A 20,691-nucleotide genomic window follows, 5' to 3' on the forward strand; every position below is an offset into this window, starting at 1 on the left:
CGAAATTATATATACCGTCATCGACGAAGAAGAAGACAGGAGGCGGCTAGAGTAATGTCCAAGAGAACAGCCACCTTGAGGTTTCCAAGGAAATTCAGAAAATTAGATTAAGGGGTGAGGTGGGCTGGTGGATAAAGAAGCAAGACTGGAATTAGGAGAAGAGGCAGCACTCCTCATCTCTTGTGTCTCAAATTTTCCAGGAGACCTTTCTGTTGAGAGAGTCAACACAAACCAGGAGTTCCAAAGATGTGGTGCATGAGATCTCTTTACAGTAGTCCCACAATGTGTCATCCCATCCATTCTCAAATGAACCTAACTTCTGTGACAGTTTTTGTTATAATAGTATTTAATCACTGATGGAACTCTATGAAGTTGTTACTCTTATTTCTCATGTTTTTGGCAAGTTGGAGGGATGTATTGAATGTGATGATCTTTTTGCATTCTTGATGTGTGTCTTTACCCGATTGCTCTGACTGGTGCACATGTTCCTCCTCTTTGTCTCTCTGCTGCATTCTGGCTTCTCACAGCTATCACTTGATCAGGTAAATCTGTTAACCCTGTCCACCTTCTCTTCCTCTCTCCATTCCACCCTTCTCCTTTTCTCTCGCACTTCTATGCTCACAGACTGGATCTTGCTTTTAGGGGACAATATTTGGGACTACCCAAAGCAGATGATTTTTTTATCGATGAACTGAGTCCACTGGGCGCCTGGCTGGATAGCTGAAGATGCTGCTCAGTCGTCCACTCGTAGTTTGTTCTTGTCAAGTGGACCGGCCTAGGAATCCCTCAGGAACTTCAGCTTGAGGGGCTTCAGATTTTGAACTAGGTGACACCAGCCGGAACCGAGTGGCCTTATCTTAGAAGATCTAAGAACCTTATTCGTAGAAGGGCACAGGCTTACATGAAGATATCCGAAAAGTTGGATTGTGCTATTAATATATCTTGAATATGGAACCAAGAAGAAGCAAAACGTATCAAAACACAATCCTATGTAATTGAAACCCACTGCTATGCTATTAGTAGTCTGAAATATGTTACTTCATCCACGTATTAGAAGCCATGTTTCACGAATGTTCATTCGCCTAGAGTCTAGTTTGTGGTGAGTAATTGAGCCAATGCAAAGATTGTCTCAGTGGCATTTTGAAGAACTAGCAGTGTGGCTCCATATGTACAAATACTATTTTTAATCATTCCCAGAACTCCAATGAAGCTCCTAGACCACTTTCATTTTCAAATAAGATGGTATTGCCTCTTTATAGTTGTGGTTTACAGTTTAAGTTATCCCACTCCAGTGCCTCCACTGAAGGTATTAAGGTCCCCATCTATGAAAAACAAAAAATGTGTTTGCAGGTGCATCAGAGTAAATAGGTTGCAATTGTGGATATACTAACATCTACAGAAGATACAAATGCAGATAAGCTATTGTTACAGATAAGTAACCTCTTCTTCCCCATCACTGCATCTTCCATGGACATGTGAGGTGGGAACTGAGGGAAGCATGCATAGAGGTGTGAACTGACACACAAAGAGCTTTAGAAAACCGACTTGGCCAACATCTGTGTCACGTTTGGAGTTTAAGAAAAGACAATGGTCCCCGCCGAACATACGCCAGCCATTGTGCCCACATGCCCATTCTTGTGGCACTGCTGACTATGAAGAGGCTGGTGGGTCTTCTGATAGTGGAACTTGCTGTACTTAATCAAACTACTTGGCAACACCTTACTTTAGAGATAGTTACTCTTTGCAAGAAAAACACCAAAGACATTCAAAACTGCAGCCCTACTAACATAGCTAGAAAAAAACTATCCTAAGATCAACAGAATGTACAGCCTCCTCTGCTTTTATCTGCTTGTTCTGTATATTCGAAGTAAGGGCTCCATGTTACCATGCTGTGGCTGCTGCTGTAGACCTGATTTGTCTCTGCTCCACCAAGAATAGTCCTGATGTGGGTATAATTGAGGATATCATGGGAGCCAAGTAGTAAGTCCACTTGGCTTATTGGTTTGTTGGTGTGTTTTCTCGACCTTAAATCATGGAATGGATGGTTCCTCTCACCACAGTCAGTAATTGAAGATTTGTCAACTGTTTGATGATTTTTAGAATTTGTGAATTCTTCATGGGGGTCCAGTAGAAGTTGTTTGAGAGTGATGTGACTTGTGTCTTTAGTGGCTTTCTGTTGTGTGGGCAAGTCGCCCTCTCACATCCCAACTAAAGCTCATTGCCTCTTACCTGGTTTTGCTCTAAGTAAATTCTCAAACATATATGCATAGATATATTTCATCTTCTGCCTTATTTTCTTTTGGTGGATTACGCTGACATATCTAGCCCTGGGGTGTCTGGCTTGTTGGTAATGATGTGGCACTTTTTACAATAATGTTGGTCTTCTGAAGGCCTGTTGGATGATGAGAATACAGGACTCTGAACCTGATTTTTATTTTTTTTTGCCTCATCTTGAACCATTGCATCTCCATCAGGCTGAGCGGTTTCATTGTCCTGCATCTCAAGGATGAAGCAAAACGTAGCCTTCTTGTAGTGGTGTCTGGTTTACGACTTTATGCCTTTAGTTACTTGTTAAATATACGGTTTTGTGGAATGCTGTTCTTTGTCTTTGTCAGTGCAGCATGCGGTGGTTACTGCGATGAATGAGGGATGGTGAGAATAGTTCAGTATTCTTCATTAAGTCCTTGGCTACGAGAATTTCAGTCGAAAATAAGCCAGATGACTTCAGTTTGCAGGCCGTCCATCAAGTGCATGTAATTGGGCTCTGCCCCCAGGCTTGGCTCAGTGTGCCACAGTCTAGGCCTCTGAAGATCCAAGGTCATGTCCTTGTGAGGGACAAGAATGGACACTGTTTGGGTGAGTAGGTGTGCAGATGCATGATGCAAAGTCCTGTTAGGCATGAAAAATGATGTGTGTCCTTGGAGGCATGTTAGGCCTTTGCCGCAGAAGGCCTTGTTGAAGACATAGACTATTTTATGATGTATCCTAATGTTTGCTCGGAGCCAGTTTGTCGCTTCAAATGCTGGGTTTGTCTTTGGTTATCCTGAGGCAGAGTCTGACTGCCTGTCTTTGCAGCAGTATCTTTGTGCAGTAGTTCTAGTGCACTAATGACAGGTCTTCCTGGGCAGATTTTATGTATGTTCCACCCTTCACTGCTGTGTTGACCATGGGGTGAAGGATTGATAAGATTCTGTGACCGTTCCTGTGCTTGGTGTTTTTAAATGAATGAAAGTGCATAAGTCTAAAGGCATGTATGATACTCCAGGCCCCACCCCTATTTGTCTGCATAGGTGACAGCAGTGGGATGTGATGGTTTACACCAATGAGGACTGACATGAGCTCGGTATCTATGGGAAGGGGCTAAGGCCCTTGCCTTGTTGATGCTGGATTCTGATGATGTTATCCTGACTTGTTGACTATTGTTAGAGAGGAAGGCTCTCATCCATTCAAGCATTAAGGAAATCTGTATCTCTCTGTGGTCCTGGGTAGGTGGTATCTCGTGATCCACTGCACTTTACGAAGCAAAGTTCCTGGAGGTAATGGGCAGCTGGTTGCAGGGCCGGCCTTTAGCATGGGCGAGCTGGGCCCAGGCAGCCAATTTTTTGAGAGCGCATGGAGCTGTGTGCATTAAGGTTACGCCAACAGCCACGCCCTTCTCATCTGTCTCCAACCTTGTCCTTGTGCCTGCCTGTTCGTTTCTGTCTGATTTGCCAGTTTAAATTGGTTTTATTCCTTGATTAGCATACCGCAGGCGATGTTTTTCACCGCCCCTCCAGCCCCCTACCTTGTCCTCCCTTCACACTCTGACCACTGCTGACACATCACCAAGCTATCGGTGACTTCGGTGAGCCGGGGGAGGTCTGGGGGTGTTTGTGTTCGGGGGCCAGTCACTGCTCATCCAGATACTAACCAGTGAAAACTAAAAGAATCCCCCGCTGCCTCATTTAATTCACTAGCATCATTAAGGACCCCAATTTTCTCTCCGGTCACGCCCAGGGGGCTATCTTAGCAAAGGCCAGCTCTGGGTGGGTGGTTTTCATTCAAGAAAGCGAGGCCGTCTAAAGCAGCAATCTGTGGCCCAGAGAAATATATGTCAAGTATTAAAGCAGCATAATATAGTACTAAAGATGGAAAACCAAACGGAAAAAATAAATAAGCAAAATTACACAAAATGAGCATCCTTGTTGGTCTGTATGTCGTAGTAAAAATCGCCACCAGGGGTCACCCTTACTTCGAAAGAAATAGGAAAACGTTATTAACAATCTATATTGCTTAGCAGCAGCCAGGAGGTCGGGGTCAGCCATTTACCTCCCAGGCAGGTACATTCTAATATTGTTCATATTTCTCAGGTGGCAGGATAACATACAAGACTTCCTAACAGCTGGAGAGGCTTCCACCGTCCAGGTCACACCAGGAGTCCAAGGAAGTGGTATCAACCTCTTATGTGTTCAGTTCCAACATTTCCAGAATTGTAAAACTGTAAAAGTTATGTTTAATTGCCTTTAATGCCTCTGTGCAGTTGAATAATTCTATGCCCCTCGGGCTATGGAAAATTTAAGTCCTCCTTCTATGTTTATGGAATGACTCGGTCTTTGGCTTTAAAGATCCGGACACCCTATCATTAGCATGTAGAGAGTCGTAGAGAGGGTAGGGCCACTGAGAGGGGGGCGTGGCTTCAGCAGCCTTTCCTACTCTCCCCTCCCCCCACAAAATATACTAATAAATACTTTTGAAGCAGCATCCCATGTCCTGAGGTGAATTCAAAAGCTGTGAGGGTTTTATAGTGGTGCAGAACACCCAAAAATGAGCTGGAAACCCACTGTGTGTAAAGGTTTCTAGTGCATCTTCTTTTCAATGTCTGATTTCGGTTCTTCACCCAGTCACTGGGTGATGGGAGACAATAAAACTGTGTGACACAGCGTAGTGCCGTGTAAGTTTTGGGGTTAGGCGTAACTCATGTAATTCTATGTAGTCTAATCATGCAGAATTACCTACAAATTCCCAAGATTATGCATATTTATCTGAGAAGATTACTTCTGTGCTTAGTGCTATTTCTTAATGCAAAAAAGCCCCCTTGCATCCAAAATGTGAGCAAGCATGCATTTTCTGCTAAGAAATAGTGCAGAATGCAGCATAACACCAATAGGAAGTGCAAGCTAGATGTGCTCTTGGGGTAATATTTTCACCCAATTTACCCCTGGCATTTAGCTCTATTTTTTTAATCACAAAATTCACACCCTCATGTCCAAAATGGGAATAGAAAGCACTTTATGTTGAGAAATAGTGCTAAATGTGCTTTTGGGGTAGAATTGTCCTCCCAACGTACTCTTAGCATGTAGCGCTATTTTCGTAGCTCAAAATGCACCATCCAGTCCAAAATGGACTCAAGGATGCATTTGCATTGAGAAATAGCACTAAATGCAGCAGAACACAAGTAATGAGTGCGAGCGGCCGCTCATAGTTGCTAAATATGCTCTTTCGGTGGGCTTATTTCCCCCCAAATTACTCAATGTGTGAGCAGGCGTAATCACATTATTATCGGTAATTCCACGTCAAAGAGTATTGGGAAATTACCCCGATTACACGAGCATAATTAAAATTACGCCCGGGGCTAGTATGTTGGTCGACCGGGGCCATTCAGACACCAAAAGTCAGCCCCTAGTCAACCGTTTTACAGTATTCTTAACCTCCTGAGCGTGGTCTCACCATTTCCAGCTCTCTCTTGTCCTATGCTAGTCCAAAGACATTTCTAGCGGCATTGGGCAATGAATCTCCATTGTTTTTTATTACTGGCTACTGAATATTTGTGGCAGTTTCCCATATGTTAATCATTTTTGCTACGTAAAACATTTTCGAAAAACAATTGACGTCTAAAATACTCAAATCTGATGTAATAGTCATCTGATCTGTATAACCGCGTATATCCACACGGTGGCGCCAAAGGCATTGAAATAAATTTGTTAGTGTTTCTACGCCCAACCTTTGCGATTTACACAGTCACAGGGTCAGGCAGGGCGTTACCATATTTTATAGGTTCTTTCCTGTGAGCTAATTGTGTTCCTGGTGGCATATAGTAATGTAACTTTCTGAAAGGGGAAGTTCTAAAATTCCTTGCTTTCAGTGTTAAAAGTCATTTCACTTTTTTAGAAGTATAAATGCTTCTAGGTTTATAATTTTGGCAGTAAATTACTTCAGAGGCAAGACCATGTATGGCGAGAGTTGTGAGAAAACAGGTGAAATCTGTCTGATTTATCATTTTCTGTCGTAAGCGAAACAAAAAGCAGCTTAGTTAAAGGGATTTATGGAACTCAAAGTCTGGACACATGGAGTGAAAGAATGGCTGAGTGAGACATTAATGGGTAACAAACTGGACTAAATACAGTGCACAAAAGTGCTTGTTTTCACTGCACTTTAACATGCCCGAAAAGGGCACAGGTAAAAACTGGCTGATGCACCGGGTAGGATGAATATAGTTAAATGATTAGGTTTATTGGTTATAGTGCTCATTACAGAAGTCATTTGCCTCCAGGCACTTGAGGGATTTCCAGGAGCCTCAGCCTCGTTTGCGGTGCTGTCCAAACAATTATAGCATTTACATTGACAAGCATTTCTTAGTTTATCGATTGGTGTCCGGAGAATGTGGTTGCTTTGATTTCCCCGCTGCATTGCAGATGACCTTGGCTTGTTGAAATGTCCTTCACATTGTGGTGTTTTTTTATTTTTTATTAGTTCTTTAAGGGCCGGGGGTTGTGGTTACACAGATCTCCTGGTCCAAGTATGGACTTAGTATGTTAAAGGCTGATATTATACAGCATCCTCTCTGGTGACGTCATGATGGTTGACATTATTTGGTATATCATTAGAGTGTGGCCTGGACCTTCTGGTAGTCATTCGCTTCAGTAGTTGTACATTCTTTGTTTAGTTTTTGTCCTGTGCGCGGTCTCCAGGGAGGTGGGGTTTTAGTTTCCTTTCGGGGAGCACGGAGGTGATTGCTTTGCAAATGTCTCCGTGTAAAATACTACAGACCCGAGGAAGTATTGTTGACAATGATGTGTGACCCTTTGATTCCAGTCTTGTTTGGGGGTCACCAGTGGTTCGTTTTCCCCTGATCAAAAGGTTGAGTTGGGTGAAGAGACTGGTACCTTTCATCTTGTTTTAGATGTTTACTCACTAAAATCCTTCGAGGGATTTGCATGTGTGACAAATAGATTTGAATGTGACTTCTCTCCTTATTGGAAGCCTATTAGTTCTGTTCAGAGCTTGCTTTAGGGCGGTGCGACTGGTGCAGTCACACCTGGCGCTGAACTATGGGGCGGAGCGCTGTGTTTAAAAATAACTTATGCATTTAAAATCACGTGAATGTCTTTGTGATTTCATCAGTTTTCAGGCAACAACAAAACTGTCATGATAACTCTGGTGATCAGTGTTATTGCTGGATCAGAATTTGGCTAGTGCAGTTTATACTCCTCATAAAGTAGCGCAGAGGGATAATGTGCCTGCTGCACAGAACGTGTACCTTGCAGATCGCAAAACTGAGTATGAGTGAACCATGAGTAGCGCTTTAAAAAATGAAATGTATGTCAGTGGAAGGCAGTGGAGAGACAAAGTGCAGTGCTGGAGAGTGCCAGTGTGGGGATTTGTGGAGAAGGTCATGGGGGGCGCCAAAACGGACTGTCACACCAGGCGCCACCAGCGCTAAGGCCGACCCTGGTTTGGTTCATAGTTCTTAAATGCAGGGGATTTGGTACATATTGTTTTTTTTTGTCTTTTAATTTGGGGTGTAGGGTTACGCATGCATGGCGTTTGTGCACACAAAACGCGAGTTGACTGGTGCACCTCCTGCTTTTCAGGAGCAGTGAGTGGCAGTGATGTTTCCTGGAAGAAGGCTGGTTTTACATCCTCTCCAGATTAGGTGTTTAGGCGGAGGCAGCTTCCCATGTGACTCCTTGGTTTCTTAGTTTAGGTCTGATAAGGGATGTGTGTGTGAAGAAGGTGTTGGGTGGGTGAAGCAGGGGGATTCTTTGAAGCCCTAGAATGTTCTTGAGTTCTGAGCTGGTGACTGATACTTCTCTGGATGGTTCTTCCTCCCTAGGAACACTTACTATATTTCTGTGTCATCGGTGTGGGGTGTGCGTCTAGGTGGCGTTTTAGAACCTACATGAAGTACTTGATAACAAAAAAATGACTATCAAGAGGGAAGAAAGGTGTGTGATACTTCAGAAGGGACTGGACTGGGTGGGGATACAAGGGTGAGTTGTTTTTCTGGCTGCATTCGTACTGAAATGTTTTGAATAATATCAAAGCTTGCGCGAAGGTGCCAGGCACCGATTGGAGGTCGTTGCGAATGATTTGTGACCTACCATGTCGAGTACGACCGACAAGTCAAGGAGGACTAGTCAGTTGTTGATTATTTCTTCCATAATGGTGATAAGGGCAGTCTCTGTGCCTTTCCAGGCTGAAGCATTATTCATGGTTAGCCTGGATTTCTTCTTTAAATTAATTATTTTTCATGTTCTTTTTTTGTAGCTATTATCCTTTGTTTGTCCGAGGCTGATCATCATTGGCGTTAAGGTCTTGCTTGTGTGCGGGTCCCACAGGTTAAGACCCAGTGTCATTTAGTAAAGCTAGGCTGTCCACCCATCAGGTGTTTCTCTGTAGTTGGCTTTCACCCACTTCCAGAGCTGTCTTTGATCTGCCATGAAAGCTGCAGACGTTGTCTCCTTCAGTAAGCTGCCAGAGCTGTCTTTAGTTCCACCATTGTGTCACGGTGCAGCAGGTGATTACGGCTGGGAGGAGCAGATGGTGATGAGGCAGAATAACTCCACCACTGCTTGTGGATTTCTTGTTAGCAGTGTGAGCCCAAACTTCAGAAAAGACCACAGCATCCTTCCCCCACATTCCCAGACCCTCAGGGATCTGTCTCGCACCCCTTGGTGACGGCACCAGTGTTGGGTTGAAGAGTTTTCCCTCCATACCCTGCATGCCCCAAACATCTTCAGTGGAAATATGCTAGTGAGTTGATTTTCTCATCCGTGAAGCTGTGTTAAAAAGGGATTTCAAGTGTGTTTGCTCCCCTGCTAAACCCCATGCTTTGCAAACATCTGCTCTAGGAAGCTTGGCGGGTGGAGGGAAGGAGTGTTTCTTATTTGGATGCTGGATTTCCATGATAGGTGTTCTGCAAATCTCTTTTCGGGGTTCAGATAATTGTATTTCACCTCTCAAAGGAGTCCTTAAGAATCCTGCTAGATGGTCACTGAACATTTCTACCAGGTACTGTCTTGTAAAATCCTTGCTGTGTTTGATATCAGTGGATCACCATAGCCTGAGTTTTGTTTCTCACCAAGCTCAGAGTGTGCAGTCCACGCAAGGATGATCTCCGACTTTGCATTTAACAACAGGGATGGGCATCATACGAGTCTGCTGTGCTGAGCAGTTCTCCAGCTGCCTTTGGTTTTTTGACTCATTGTGCCATTAAGTCCATGTGTTTTCTCAGTGCCTGAAGTGTTTTCCTTTCTCCTGCATAGACTTGGAAATTATATTTTTGACACATCTAACCATGTGTTATAGAAGATATAATCTTCCATTCCTGCCTGATTGTCATGTGAGCACAGTGGGCCTCATTACCGTCCCTAAAATTTGCTTTTTCCCTGTTATTTAAGACTCTAGCTGCTGCGTCCCAACCTCACTTCTACTGTAATCCTGTTTCCTATTGTGTTTGCTTTGGGAGCGCTGATGTCCCAAGTACAAAACTTGTCTTAAAGGTTTTGTCCACCCTTGGATTGTGGTTTTTCCCACCACCCTGAGCAACTTATTGTTTGAAAGTGTAGTTGTTTTTTATTTATCCCTGTTTTAGTGTGAATTTCACCACCCCGTCGTAATTTTTTTATCAAAATGGCTTCTATAACGTTCTTCTATACTGTTCAAGAATGTTTTGCGTTTGTTGCCAGTGTGTCGGAAAACAGTTCACAGCACTAACTATTCTTGTACTGTGTCGTTCTCTTTAGGTGGCGTCTCGGAAACATAAGAACTTACAACCCTGAGCAGATCATGCTAAACGCTGCCGTCCGCCGGACCAGCCGTGAAGTCAATATCATGAAGGAAAAACTGATCTTTTCAGGTACAGCAAGTCCATGGAAAGTGGAGCGGGTATACTGTCCAGTTAAAGTGCCAAATGGGAAACTTGCCTTAAATAATGTTGAGTGAAACTTTAAGTGCTCATAGTTCTGTATCTGATGCCATTGAAATGTAAAGACTGATTTCTATTGTTGGACTGGCCGGAAAAGCAGCCACTGAAGATCTGGCTGGTCTCTCTATAAGCTTTTCTTCTGACCACAGTCTATAGTGTAGCGACAGGATGCTGCCTGTGAGAGAGCACTTTCCAAAAAAAACAAAAAACCTTTGAGTGTGCGTAGGAGGAGTTCATGGTCCTCTGGTTGAGAGGACACAGGTATATCTAAAAGAATGGAAAGGTAGTTTTCATTATTGTTGAAAATTCGTAGAGTGTCATCTAACATAGTCACCCTACAGGTTTCGGTGCTTCGGCCTAAGAGGAGTCTTGATAATAAAAAAAAATAATCAAGGCATATGTTTACTTGAAAAATTCTTTGAGTTGAGAAACATTAACGTTTGCAACTATTTTCATGTCATGTTGTACTAGAGGTAACATTTTCGAGGCAGTTCGGATCTTCTGGCTCTTTTTTGAGTAGAAGCGTGACATGTTTAATTTTTGAGGTGTCGGGACCAATGCAATGATCAGGAGATCAGTTTGTGTGTTCTTTCAGTTTGATATGAATATTTTACCTTTTTAAGCTAGTCTAAGAGGAATTGTCAGCCTTACAACTGCAGGAATTTGAGATGTTAACAATATTTCTGAGTCAACCTTCTGACAATTGATTGAAATGGATCCTTCAGGTTTTAGATATACTGTAGGTATATTTTCCTAGTGAATGGGTCTAATTTCTGTCTTGTAGAATTTATTTTACTATGCGAGAAATGGACAACTTAATCAGATGTTCGTCCAACTGATCCCATGTATACAAAGTTTTTGGCAGATATCCCATCCACCAGAGTTTGATTGACATCAGTGCACTTATAATACAATAGATGGATTATCTGCCACTTTTTGGTGCTTTCCACATCAGGCAAACTCCAAATAACCTCTTATGTCTATGTTATATTCTCTCTTCCTTTTTCTCAAAAAATGCAGTTAAGAATTAGTCGTGTGAATAAAGATGATCATCGTGTCTGTGCTATTGAATGTCTCTTTAGGAGGACTTTGTATACATTTGTGTAATCGTTTAACCACACATCTGGTAAGTATCTCACTATTCAGTACTACTCTTAGAGGCCTCTAAGGGACTGGTACCATCTTTGAGAATGACAGTAATGTTCATGTGACTTCTGCTCAGCAGTATTAGGTCTGTCATCCAATTAGAGTGGGTTAAAAATTGGGAGATGGCCTGTAGCAGCATCGCAGGCTCAGCTAGGTAGATACACGCCATACCATCTGAGTGTCTTTCTTTTAGTATCAAGAATCACCCTTTTACCTAAACATCTACCTGTAACACTACTAACATGAGTTCTTCATACAAAGCAATCTAAGGATTATTTACTTGGTGGGAATGTCCTTGTGGGCCTCACCCTGCCTTACGGTAATTCTCTCATATATTGTATTGTGATGGGATTAATCTTAAATGATTAATCCTCTCACTGGCAAGATTCCCGTTATTTACAGAAGCTACCAACCCTGATGAACTTCTATAAAAATGTAGCCAGACTTTAAGATAGCTTCTCATCAGCCTGCCTCTGTAGATCCCAACTGGGTGAGATGGTTGGAAAAACCGTAACTGGTTTACTACTAATTTAACAAGCTTGACTTCGAGGGATAGGCAGTTGGAAATGTCTTGTGCCATTCTTGGTTAGAATTCAATGGGGAAGGCCAAGGCAGTCTATTGAAGACATTGAAGAGCTACAGAAATAACAACTTTTTGGTCATGATCATTCAAACTTCACAATCTCATAGAGTAAAGATCTTAGAGAGTTTTGCCTTGTTAGGCAATAAGGGAAGAAAATGCCATGCAAGATAATTGCTCTACCCTAGTTTACTTCCTCTTCACCCTCCTCTTCATACAATGCTTTTTCCCTCTTCCTTCACTTATAGAGACAGAAGTAATACTCCTGTGACAGGGTATGAAGTCAGGTTTTCCAATGGACTCTGTTCCCGTGGTGTTTTCTTTTCAACAATACATTTTGTAGGTTATAGTTGAAGGTAAGTTGCATCACTTGTGTCTGGCTTGGTCCATCAGTGTGTTACAAAGGTGTCAGTCACCCACTATAGATGAAACTTTCCCTTAATGTGGAAGATTGTACTTTAGACCTCAGCCTTCTTTAAAGATAAACATGAAAAAATAGAGCTCATTGCTCAAATACTGCATAGAATCAAAAATTCTGAAGACCACAAACTGCATTTTGTTTATTAAGGATACCGAACCGGCATTGTTGACTATATTGAACAGTCTCCTTCAGTTTACAGATGTCCTTCAGTCCTCTTTGCAGCATTCAGTCTTGTTGCTCATTCAGCATTATCAAACAGTTAGCTTCTGTAGCTTTGCATAGCACATTCCTTGTGTGGTTTTGCTCCTAAAATCTGAGCCGTTACTGCCATTTTATTGTGGCTTTTATGCTGCTTCCTGTGGCTTCCCTCAGTGCTTCTTCCTTTCATAGATTGCAACATTAGCATTCCTCATCCCCTCGGTTTGGTTCCAGTATTGCGTTTGTGCCACTGACACCCAGATCCTGCCCCACCTGGATCAGGGCAATTGAGTTGCAGATTCCAAGTTCACAGAATAGTCATTAATAGTCCAAAAATGGAATGGAAAGTATTTGACAAAATTGAAATACTTTCCAATCACTTTTAAAGAAACCCGGATTACAATTTGATAAAATTCTTATTTTGTACATCCAAATAAATCTATTATTATCTTCATGCTTCTTTGGACTGACAATACATTACTTATTTTATCCCCAATAGTAACCTTGAGGTTGTCAAGAATGTCTGCCTGCCTGACTTACAACAAAACCCTCTCTCCAGAGGTTCCAACCATGCAAATTAGAGAGTGGCAACCAGGGTAGAATTTAGTATTCTTTCTAATGTGTGTTCCAAAGAAATTTGATCAAGTCAAGTTTGTCGAGGGATCCATTGACATTTGCTTTAAAGTACTTTGTACTGTCCATTAGCCATGGTAGCAGATGGGTTCTCCTTTCCCAGTGGAGAAGATATAATTATGAATGCCTCTTCAGTGTGTGTGATCTGGCACAATCCTGTTTGTTGGAGGTGCCTTTTCTGTTCAGGCACCCCCTTCTGGAATGGACTGTCAATTACATAACTATCTGCTCTTGAGGAAGGTTACAGAATTTCAGAATCATACAACAAGATGAAGGGGATTCTTACAGAGCCTGTGCAATACGTGGTGGTCATTGGGTACCAGGTAAATACAAATACCGTGGCAGGTAGTATTTAAGAGGTGCACACTTACCAAATAAGTCTGAGTTTTGGACATCATTGCAAGAAACATTGACAAGGTCCATGGTGGGGAAACTTGGAATGAATGAAGTTTGCCTGTAAGAATTTAAAATCTTTTCGTTGCAAAATTCTTGCAGACAAACAACTGTATGTTCCCAAATAAGCACAAAACACAGAATCTAAATTCAGACACAAATATCAGCTTGTATCTGATTCTTGATTGCCACGGTTCCTAAAATGAAGGCCTTAGTGTGCAACTGGATCTGCACTAGTGGTGCACTCCAGAATTCCCTTACTTGCATTAATGACTTCACTGTGCAAATGATGGACTCTCTCCCACTGACCCCATGTATATATACAATTAAAGACTTCTGGAGAGTCTTCAGGTTTCACTGCTTCAGCACCCTGAGATAGAGCATGCTCGATCCCCCTAACATATGCAGGTATGCAGTCCCATTTTAGAGATCCATTTAGCAAGGCCAGGGCTTTGCCACCTGTTTCTTCTCCAACATCTTTGCTGTTGACATTTCCAAAAAGCTTTGTAGATGTGATGGATATTAGTTTTGGTACAGCCATTGATTCTGAGGCCTACAGAATCACAAATAAGAACACTAACCAAGGTTGGTCCCATCTTTGACATGAGTTCTACCACAACTGACTCTTCAGCACAATTAATCTTACGAAGAAGGTGTTGCTTTGCTCAGATGTAACCACATATGGCACTACTGTAGAACAATCTATGAATATCACAGTGACAAGAGACACAGACAGTCATTCAATGACAGATATATACTCACATACAGGAGGGATCTAACATTGCTCATAGATATGTTTCATCCTTTTTCAATAATACCCGTAGTTGAAATACGTTTGTTTAAATCAGAACTAGAGAGTCATTTTTAACTGATATCATACAAAGATCTCATGATAACATGAGAGTATCACAAATAAGAGACCCATGACACAAAAGCTGGATGCTAATATGCCGAACTCTCGAAAAGAATTTGTATGTAAAAGATTCAATTTATAAGTATCAACGCATTCTTCCCCCAGTTGAGCTAATTTGTTGGTAGTGAGGAGTCAAATGGATGTGAACGCGCGAATAACACAGTAATATACAAACAAAGGAATCTGAAAGGATTGTTTTAATCCATCCTCTAATGGGATATCTTGTTGGTAGTGAGCGGTCTTGTGGATAACAACTCTTTGACATAATATGATTAACCCTGCAATGATGCCATACGCAGTGGAGTAACAAAACTTGAGGGGGCCCCCCTGAAAGTACAAGGAGGGCCCCCCTTTCGAACTCACTCATCAGCTCTCAGGCCCGAGTACTGAGCTGAGGGCCCCCCTGGAGCTCGTGGGTCCCCCCACACCACAAAGGTGGCGGGGCTCTTTGTTACGCCACTGGACATAAGCATACAGCAAGCCCTGAAGCATTTAAAAGATGTCCCCTGGGCATCAACCACACTAAAAGAGGGCAGACAAAATGACTACTTAGGTGAAATGCTCTGTTTAACAATGAACAGGGCATTTTATACAGGTATATACAGTGAGTAGACCTACTATGGTGCCAAGGGAAGAGTCTCCTTTCCTTATGTTACAGAATCTGTCTCACTTAGATTACCTAATTAAATGCAGTTTAGCTAAGGGCTGTGCTTTTAGTATAGGAAGTACCTGTTGAAACATTGTTACCATTAACTATCGGACTCCTTTATTCTCGAGTTAGAGTGAGCACCTATGTGGTGTTTCTCTAGCACAAACCTAGCAAGAGGCAGTGAAGCACTATACAGAGACAAAGGCAAACACGAAGACAATGAGTGACCGGAGAGGTTGCTGGTTTGTGGACTGTTGATGCCTTTAGATGTAGTGTTCTTTAAAGGGGTGCATATTCCACTCTTTCTAAGTCGGAGCGTCCGTCGGGACCTGACGGATATGGGGATGTTTTCCAAGATCTTGGGTGCATAGACAGAAAAGGCATCCTGCATTGTTTTTTTATTTTTTTTGCTTATTAAAACTTTCCAATATGAAGTCTGATGACGTTTTGACTGTATGTGTGTCGAGAACCAACAGAGATGGTAACAATGTCTGTAAGGAGAGCCAGTCACTGGTCTTGTTGAGTTTGTAAATGCATAGCTGGTTAGTGCATGCTGCACATGACTAGAACAACAGCAGGTCTCGCGTATACACACGAGTGTTGTTCTGCATTCACGAAGTGTATCGGTGCAATAGACTTTATGAGGATGATGGGAGGTGACTGTGTACAATGCAGTCCTCTATGGGCTCAAAACATTTGCCCCAAAATTATTACATAAAACAGATGTTAATAAACATTGTTTTTCCATAATCAATACAGGTATTTCAATATTGCTGAACAAGAAATCTGTTTTAATATTACGTTATGGTTCAACACATACTCTTCTTAGACACCACTACACACACACTCTAACTAGGGCACATAGTTTTTGCATACAAATGAATCATGGTACCCCTGTCCTTAAAAAAGAAGTCGCAGGTTGGGCTTTTAGAATCACGTCGGCTAGAAAAATGAATACAGGAGAAAATAATAACTCTTGGTGTTCAACTATTTATTTTTAAAGAAAATGTTAGTAGTAATCTCATGTAGGTTCAATACACACATATTTCAAATTGAAAAAGAAAAACAAGGAAATGAAGGAGAGAGAATACATAATTCACGTTTTGAGCTACTTATCCAAACAGTTGGCTACTAGACCTCTTTCTCCCCTCAGCTTACCCTTAACTCCCGCCCCACCACTTACCCCCACCTCCCTCGGTGGCGAGACAGTATATCTTATACCATTTGGTGGAGACCTTCACATCTCTACCATCAACCGAGTCACTCCTTCCCAATCTGTGTTACCTAGGAGCAGTGCTTTAAATGGAAACATAGAAGTGCAGGTACTCTGTACCAGAGTACCTGCTTGTTTCTGAGAAGTGCCGGTACTCTCTAATTAAAAGTATTACGTTTTTCTTGAGATGTGCCGGTACTCTCCCTCTCAAAATAAAAAAGTGCTGGTACTCAGTACCGGAGAGTACCGGCCCATTTAAAGCACTGCCTAGGAGAACAGACCTAGTGCCTTCCACCACTGGAGGAGCATCCTTGTTGGATTGCCCAAGAAAACCTGCCCCATCAACTAGTTTTCAACATTATCATTGGCAGAGTGCAATAATATACTCTGGTCTACCTGCAGGTAATTATAAACCACATGTAGCGGTCCTTGCAGTTCTTTGATATATATTCAAGGGTAATTAGCAAGTGCATCAACGCAGCGACTGACATTTCACCAAGTCTGCTGCAAAGAGCTTCTATTTGTGACCTTGTCCTGGATGAATTGTACTATACAGGGTAAGGGGCATTCCCGCTGATAAAGCATACCACCTCTGTGGGGGAAGGTTCCAGCATCCTTAAAAAGAAGAGCCTTGATCTAATTGCATGTATAATTGTATACTAGGAGAAAACATAGATACCCTTCTTTCCGGTCCCTTTGTGTTAAATTATTACTTCAAAATACATCAGAAGGATTTAGCACACTGCTAATGTGTTTTACCATCAACAGAAAGTCCCAAGAGGGTTATTAATGCTGTGTGTGCAGTCACAAATTCAAAGACATTTTAGAAACTTGTGTATTTGCAGTCTCATCGCTTGTTTGAACCAATTGTACTAATGCATTTGACTGCAGTTATATGAGAGAGGTAGGTCCAAGGCTTTAAACTTTGTTTCCCAGTGAGAGGGAGTGATGTGGCAGCCCCAGTGACTGAATAGATGTATCTCCTATTGATGCAACTTGCCCTAACCATGATTGTTCTCTTTTGCAGAAATAAGTAACGGCATGGATAACTCGGAGGAGCTATCCATGTATTCTGAACACGGGTATGATGGCTACTCCAACGAGGCCGTCACCCCAATAGACCACCCGAACACCAACGTATGCCGGACCTAGGACAGCACCTACAGAAGCAATAGTGAAAGAACAATCTTCCTTTTTATACTAAAACTGGAAAAAAGACTCCTGCTGTTGACGCGAGAATATGCTACAATACTACTACTGAAATGTACAAGCACTTGTTTATTGCGATTTTTGGTTTGTTTTCCTTATGGGGGACCTGTAGAGCCCCTTCCCGGACTATGCTGGTGTAAATATCTACTAGTCAGCAGTTTCCCCCGGTGTATGTGCAGTTGTCAGTGTTTGCGTGAGTAGGTCATGACTTTCGCAAGCATTTTACTGTGTTGTGAATCGGCTGAGCTGAAGACGTATTAAAACCCGACTATGAACATCCCCGCATTTCCCTGCAGGTGGCGACAAACCATGAACTCCTTCAGCCTTCTTCCAAAGCCCACCTGGAGAATCTGGATATTAATTTACTTTGTCATCAGTATGTACATACATATGGCTTCATTCAGATTTTCTTATGTTAAATGTGGAGCTTAAAGAAAACAAGTTTTATGGATGCAAAAAGATCCTTCACTTGGTCCAAAATAAAGTCCATGTAGGAAATGTATATTGCTCACATTAAAATGGGAAAAAGTGAGTTGTGTGCATATCACCTTTTAATGATGTATGACAAGTGAGATAGTTTCCAGATTGCAAGGAAATGGCGTTCCTGTGAATTTCTGATTTTAGCAAATTGGAATTCTAAAATAAATTTAAGATGTTTTGAGAACGCATGCCTGTTTGGGCATTATGGTCCACAAATGTCATTTCTTGGTTTTGTTGACACACAAAACGCCTTATGCCTCGTTTTTCGTATAATGTAAGCAGAACTCCTCTATCACATTCTAGGACTGTAATAATTTGATACTCTTTATGTCTCATCTGCATGTAACATAATTATGGTGTTTAATTTGATGTTTTGCAATGCCCTGAACCCAAACATCACAAGGACTGGGTCATTCCCTTGAACTAATATGATTGTGTAAGCATTGAGAAGTATGAAAAACACAAACAGTCAGATCATATACTTAAAAAATGCATGACTGGTAATATCTGTTTTGCATTGATGCCCATCTCAGAGTTCCAGTGACATTTACAAGCCAGTCAGCCTTTGATCTTATGGTTCAAAATCTCACTGAAACCCCTAGAGATAAATATAATATTCATACAAGCACTGTTGTAATTTGAGTAGGATCTGGTGGGTGGGGAATCAAGAGCTAGTTATTGGGGAGGGGGAAAGTGGGAACCATTCATCTGTGCATAGATCACACTGCAAGGCAGTCTTAGATTATCTGCAGGTAACGTGCAGCTCAATTCATCGTCTTAAAGATCCAGGCTGCAAGCAGGCTTCTTTGACTTGTTTGTGGAAATGTGCCTTTTAGCTCACCATTTGAGTTGTCTGACTTTGATGAAAAGTGTGATTGATGGCCTAAAAGGCAACATGGTGTATTGGATAAAAATAATTCCTAAATTAGCATACACCCTCAGACGATACTAAATATGCACACAGGAAAAAGCCACACATCTTATGTACAAGTGCCTCAATGTATCTTAAAGAGTTTCATTTCCTTGAGCCACCAAAATGTTAAAACTTCGATTTTTTGTTTGTTCTAAATCAAAGTGTTGCTGTGGAAAGAGAATGGAAAATTTGACTGGAGATTGATCCTTGATAGTATGTCTAAACGCATATGTCTGTGTCTCATTCTGTGCACTGCTATGGAATTCATCTGTAATTTGAGATTTCCCAAAGAAAAATCCCCAAGCATTTATTGCCTTCTCCCTCCATCTTGTTTTCCCCTGTCCCCAGAGAAACCTAACCTAACACTCAGACCCTCATTACGAGTTTGTGCTAAATCCCAGTTTGTCCGGTAACAGACGTGTCCACCCTGATCATGAGTCTTACTTTTTATCGCGACATATTTTGCGAGTGAAGAGGAGGTACAATCTGTCTGAGGAACAGTTCTTCAAATGAGTGACAAATGTGTGGAAATCGATCTGCAAACACTAAGTCCCATGGTTATTCCTCCTGATACGCGTCAGAACTTGCAATGGTGTAGTGATACCACACCCAGTAATTACCGGGCTCGCACTTTAAATGTAAATCTTCAAGATATTTGTATGCTTGTATTTTTTCGCAGGTCATCTAGACCACAGTTTTGGAAATTAGTACAACTATTCTCCTTCATGACCAGCAAACTTACATTTTGCAGTCCATTTTGTGACTCAATATCTGGTATATTGTGTCAGGCAGGTCCTTGACAGTATGTTCTCAATATGTTCAAGTTTGCGCCAGAGGTCTTGATGTAGGGGAAGAGACTTTTGAAGGAAAACGCAAGACCTGCTCAAAGCGCATCTTTAATGTACAGTTTAGCCTATTTGGATCATGGCAAAGTTTTTTTTAGTATTCGAAAGGTATGTTGGCCCTGGAAAGATTGTCTGTGCTTTGGACTGCAGCTGACAAAGAACAACATTGTTTTGCTGTTTTTTTAAGACTTCTCTCGTTATTTTATACTTGGTTGGTGCAACATAACTTGCAACTAAAAACAAATAAAATCTTGTTAAAAGCTTTTTGTGAGAATGATTTGGTATTTGAAAATGGGAATCTGTGCTCCATAATAATCTAGTAAGCCCATTCCTCGGCTCTCCAAATACTGAATAATTACCTATTTTATCCCAACAAGAGCAATGTTGTCCAGTATTAGAACTGAATTGCTGCTGCTGTGCCTCAGTTGGGTCGCTGCTTAAACGTTTTTGATGTGTGATAGAGAGATTTAGCTCACTGCTGACATAAAGAGCGCTAGATATTATCTCCAGACAGTCTGCCACCCATTGCAGTGCTGTCACCATAGCAGCTGGCTTCTTTCCCCAAAGTGTCACTTTGATCTGTGTTTGACTACACTCCATGCACATTATGAAATAAAATAGTGATATTTTGTCAAGTCTCTTGGCATACCTCCGGTGCACAAACCTGGAGGTTCAGGATACTATTCAGCTGTGCCTTAATTGTATCTTACTTTCGATATTCAGTTGAAGGCAAGTTTTTCTTCTCTAAATAGCATTATAATTCGAAATTCTCAGTGGAAAAATACGGGTAAATATTGGGTTTTAAGTGTTGGGTTACCAAGGTACTAAATATAAATTACAATTAGGGATTAATAAAAAAAAAAAAGAAAATGACGGTACTAGGAGCCCTTGTTAATTAAATGAATAAATCAT

The 20,691-nt window shown here is 41.7% G+C and overlaps 1 protein-coding gene across 11 annotated transcripts in view; it reads left to right on the forward strand.

Annotated features, from left to right (window-relative positions):
• GDPD5 (glycerophosphodiester phosphodiesterase domain containing 5) overlaps positions 1-20,042 on the forward strand; it is a 699,403-nt gene extending 679,361 nt beyond the window's left edge. For 8 of the 11 annotated variants that reach the window (XM_069203861.1, XM_069203862.1, XM_069203858.1 and 5 more), the window contains 3 exons: positions 528-542; positions 10,005-10,117; positions 17,360-20,042. In XM_069203861.1, the coding sequence (XP_069059962.1) occupies positions 528-542; positions 10,005-10,117; positions 17,360-17,484 (253 nt within the window). In that variant the 3' untranslated portion in view covers positions 17,485-20,042. The remainder of the gene's footprint in view (positions 1-527; positions 543-10,004; positions 10,118-17,359) is intronic. The other 3 variants (XM_069203868.1, XM_069203867.1, XM_069203866.1) reach the window with 1 other exon arrangement.
• The last annotated feature ends 649 nt before the right edge of the window (positions 20,043-20,691 follow it).

The sequence above is a fragment of the Pleurodeles waltl genome, chromosome 8 (genome assembly GCF_031143425.1).
Source record: "Pleurodeles waltl isolate 20211129_DDA chromosome 8, aPleWal1.hap1.20221129, whole genome shotgun sequence".
Lineage (NCBI taxonomy): Eukaryota > Metazoa > Chordata > Amphibia > Caudata > Salamandridae > Pleurodeles > Pleurodeles waltl.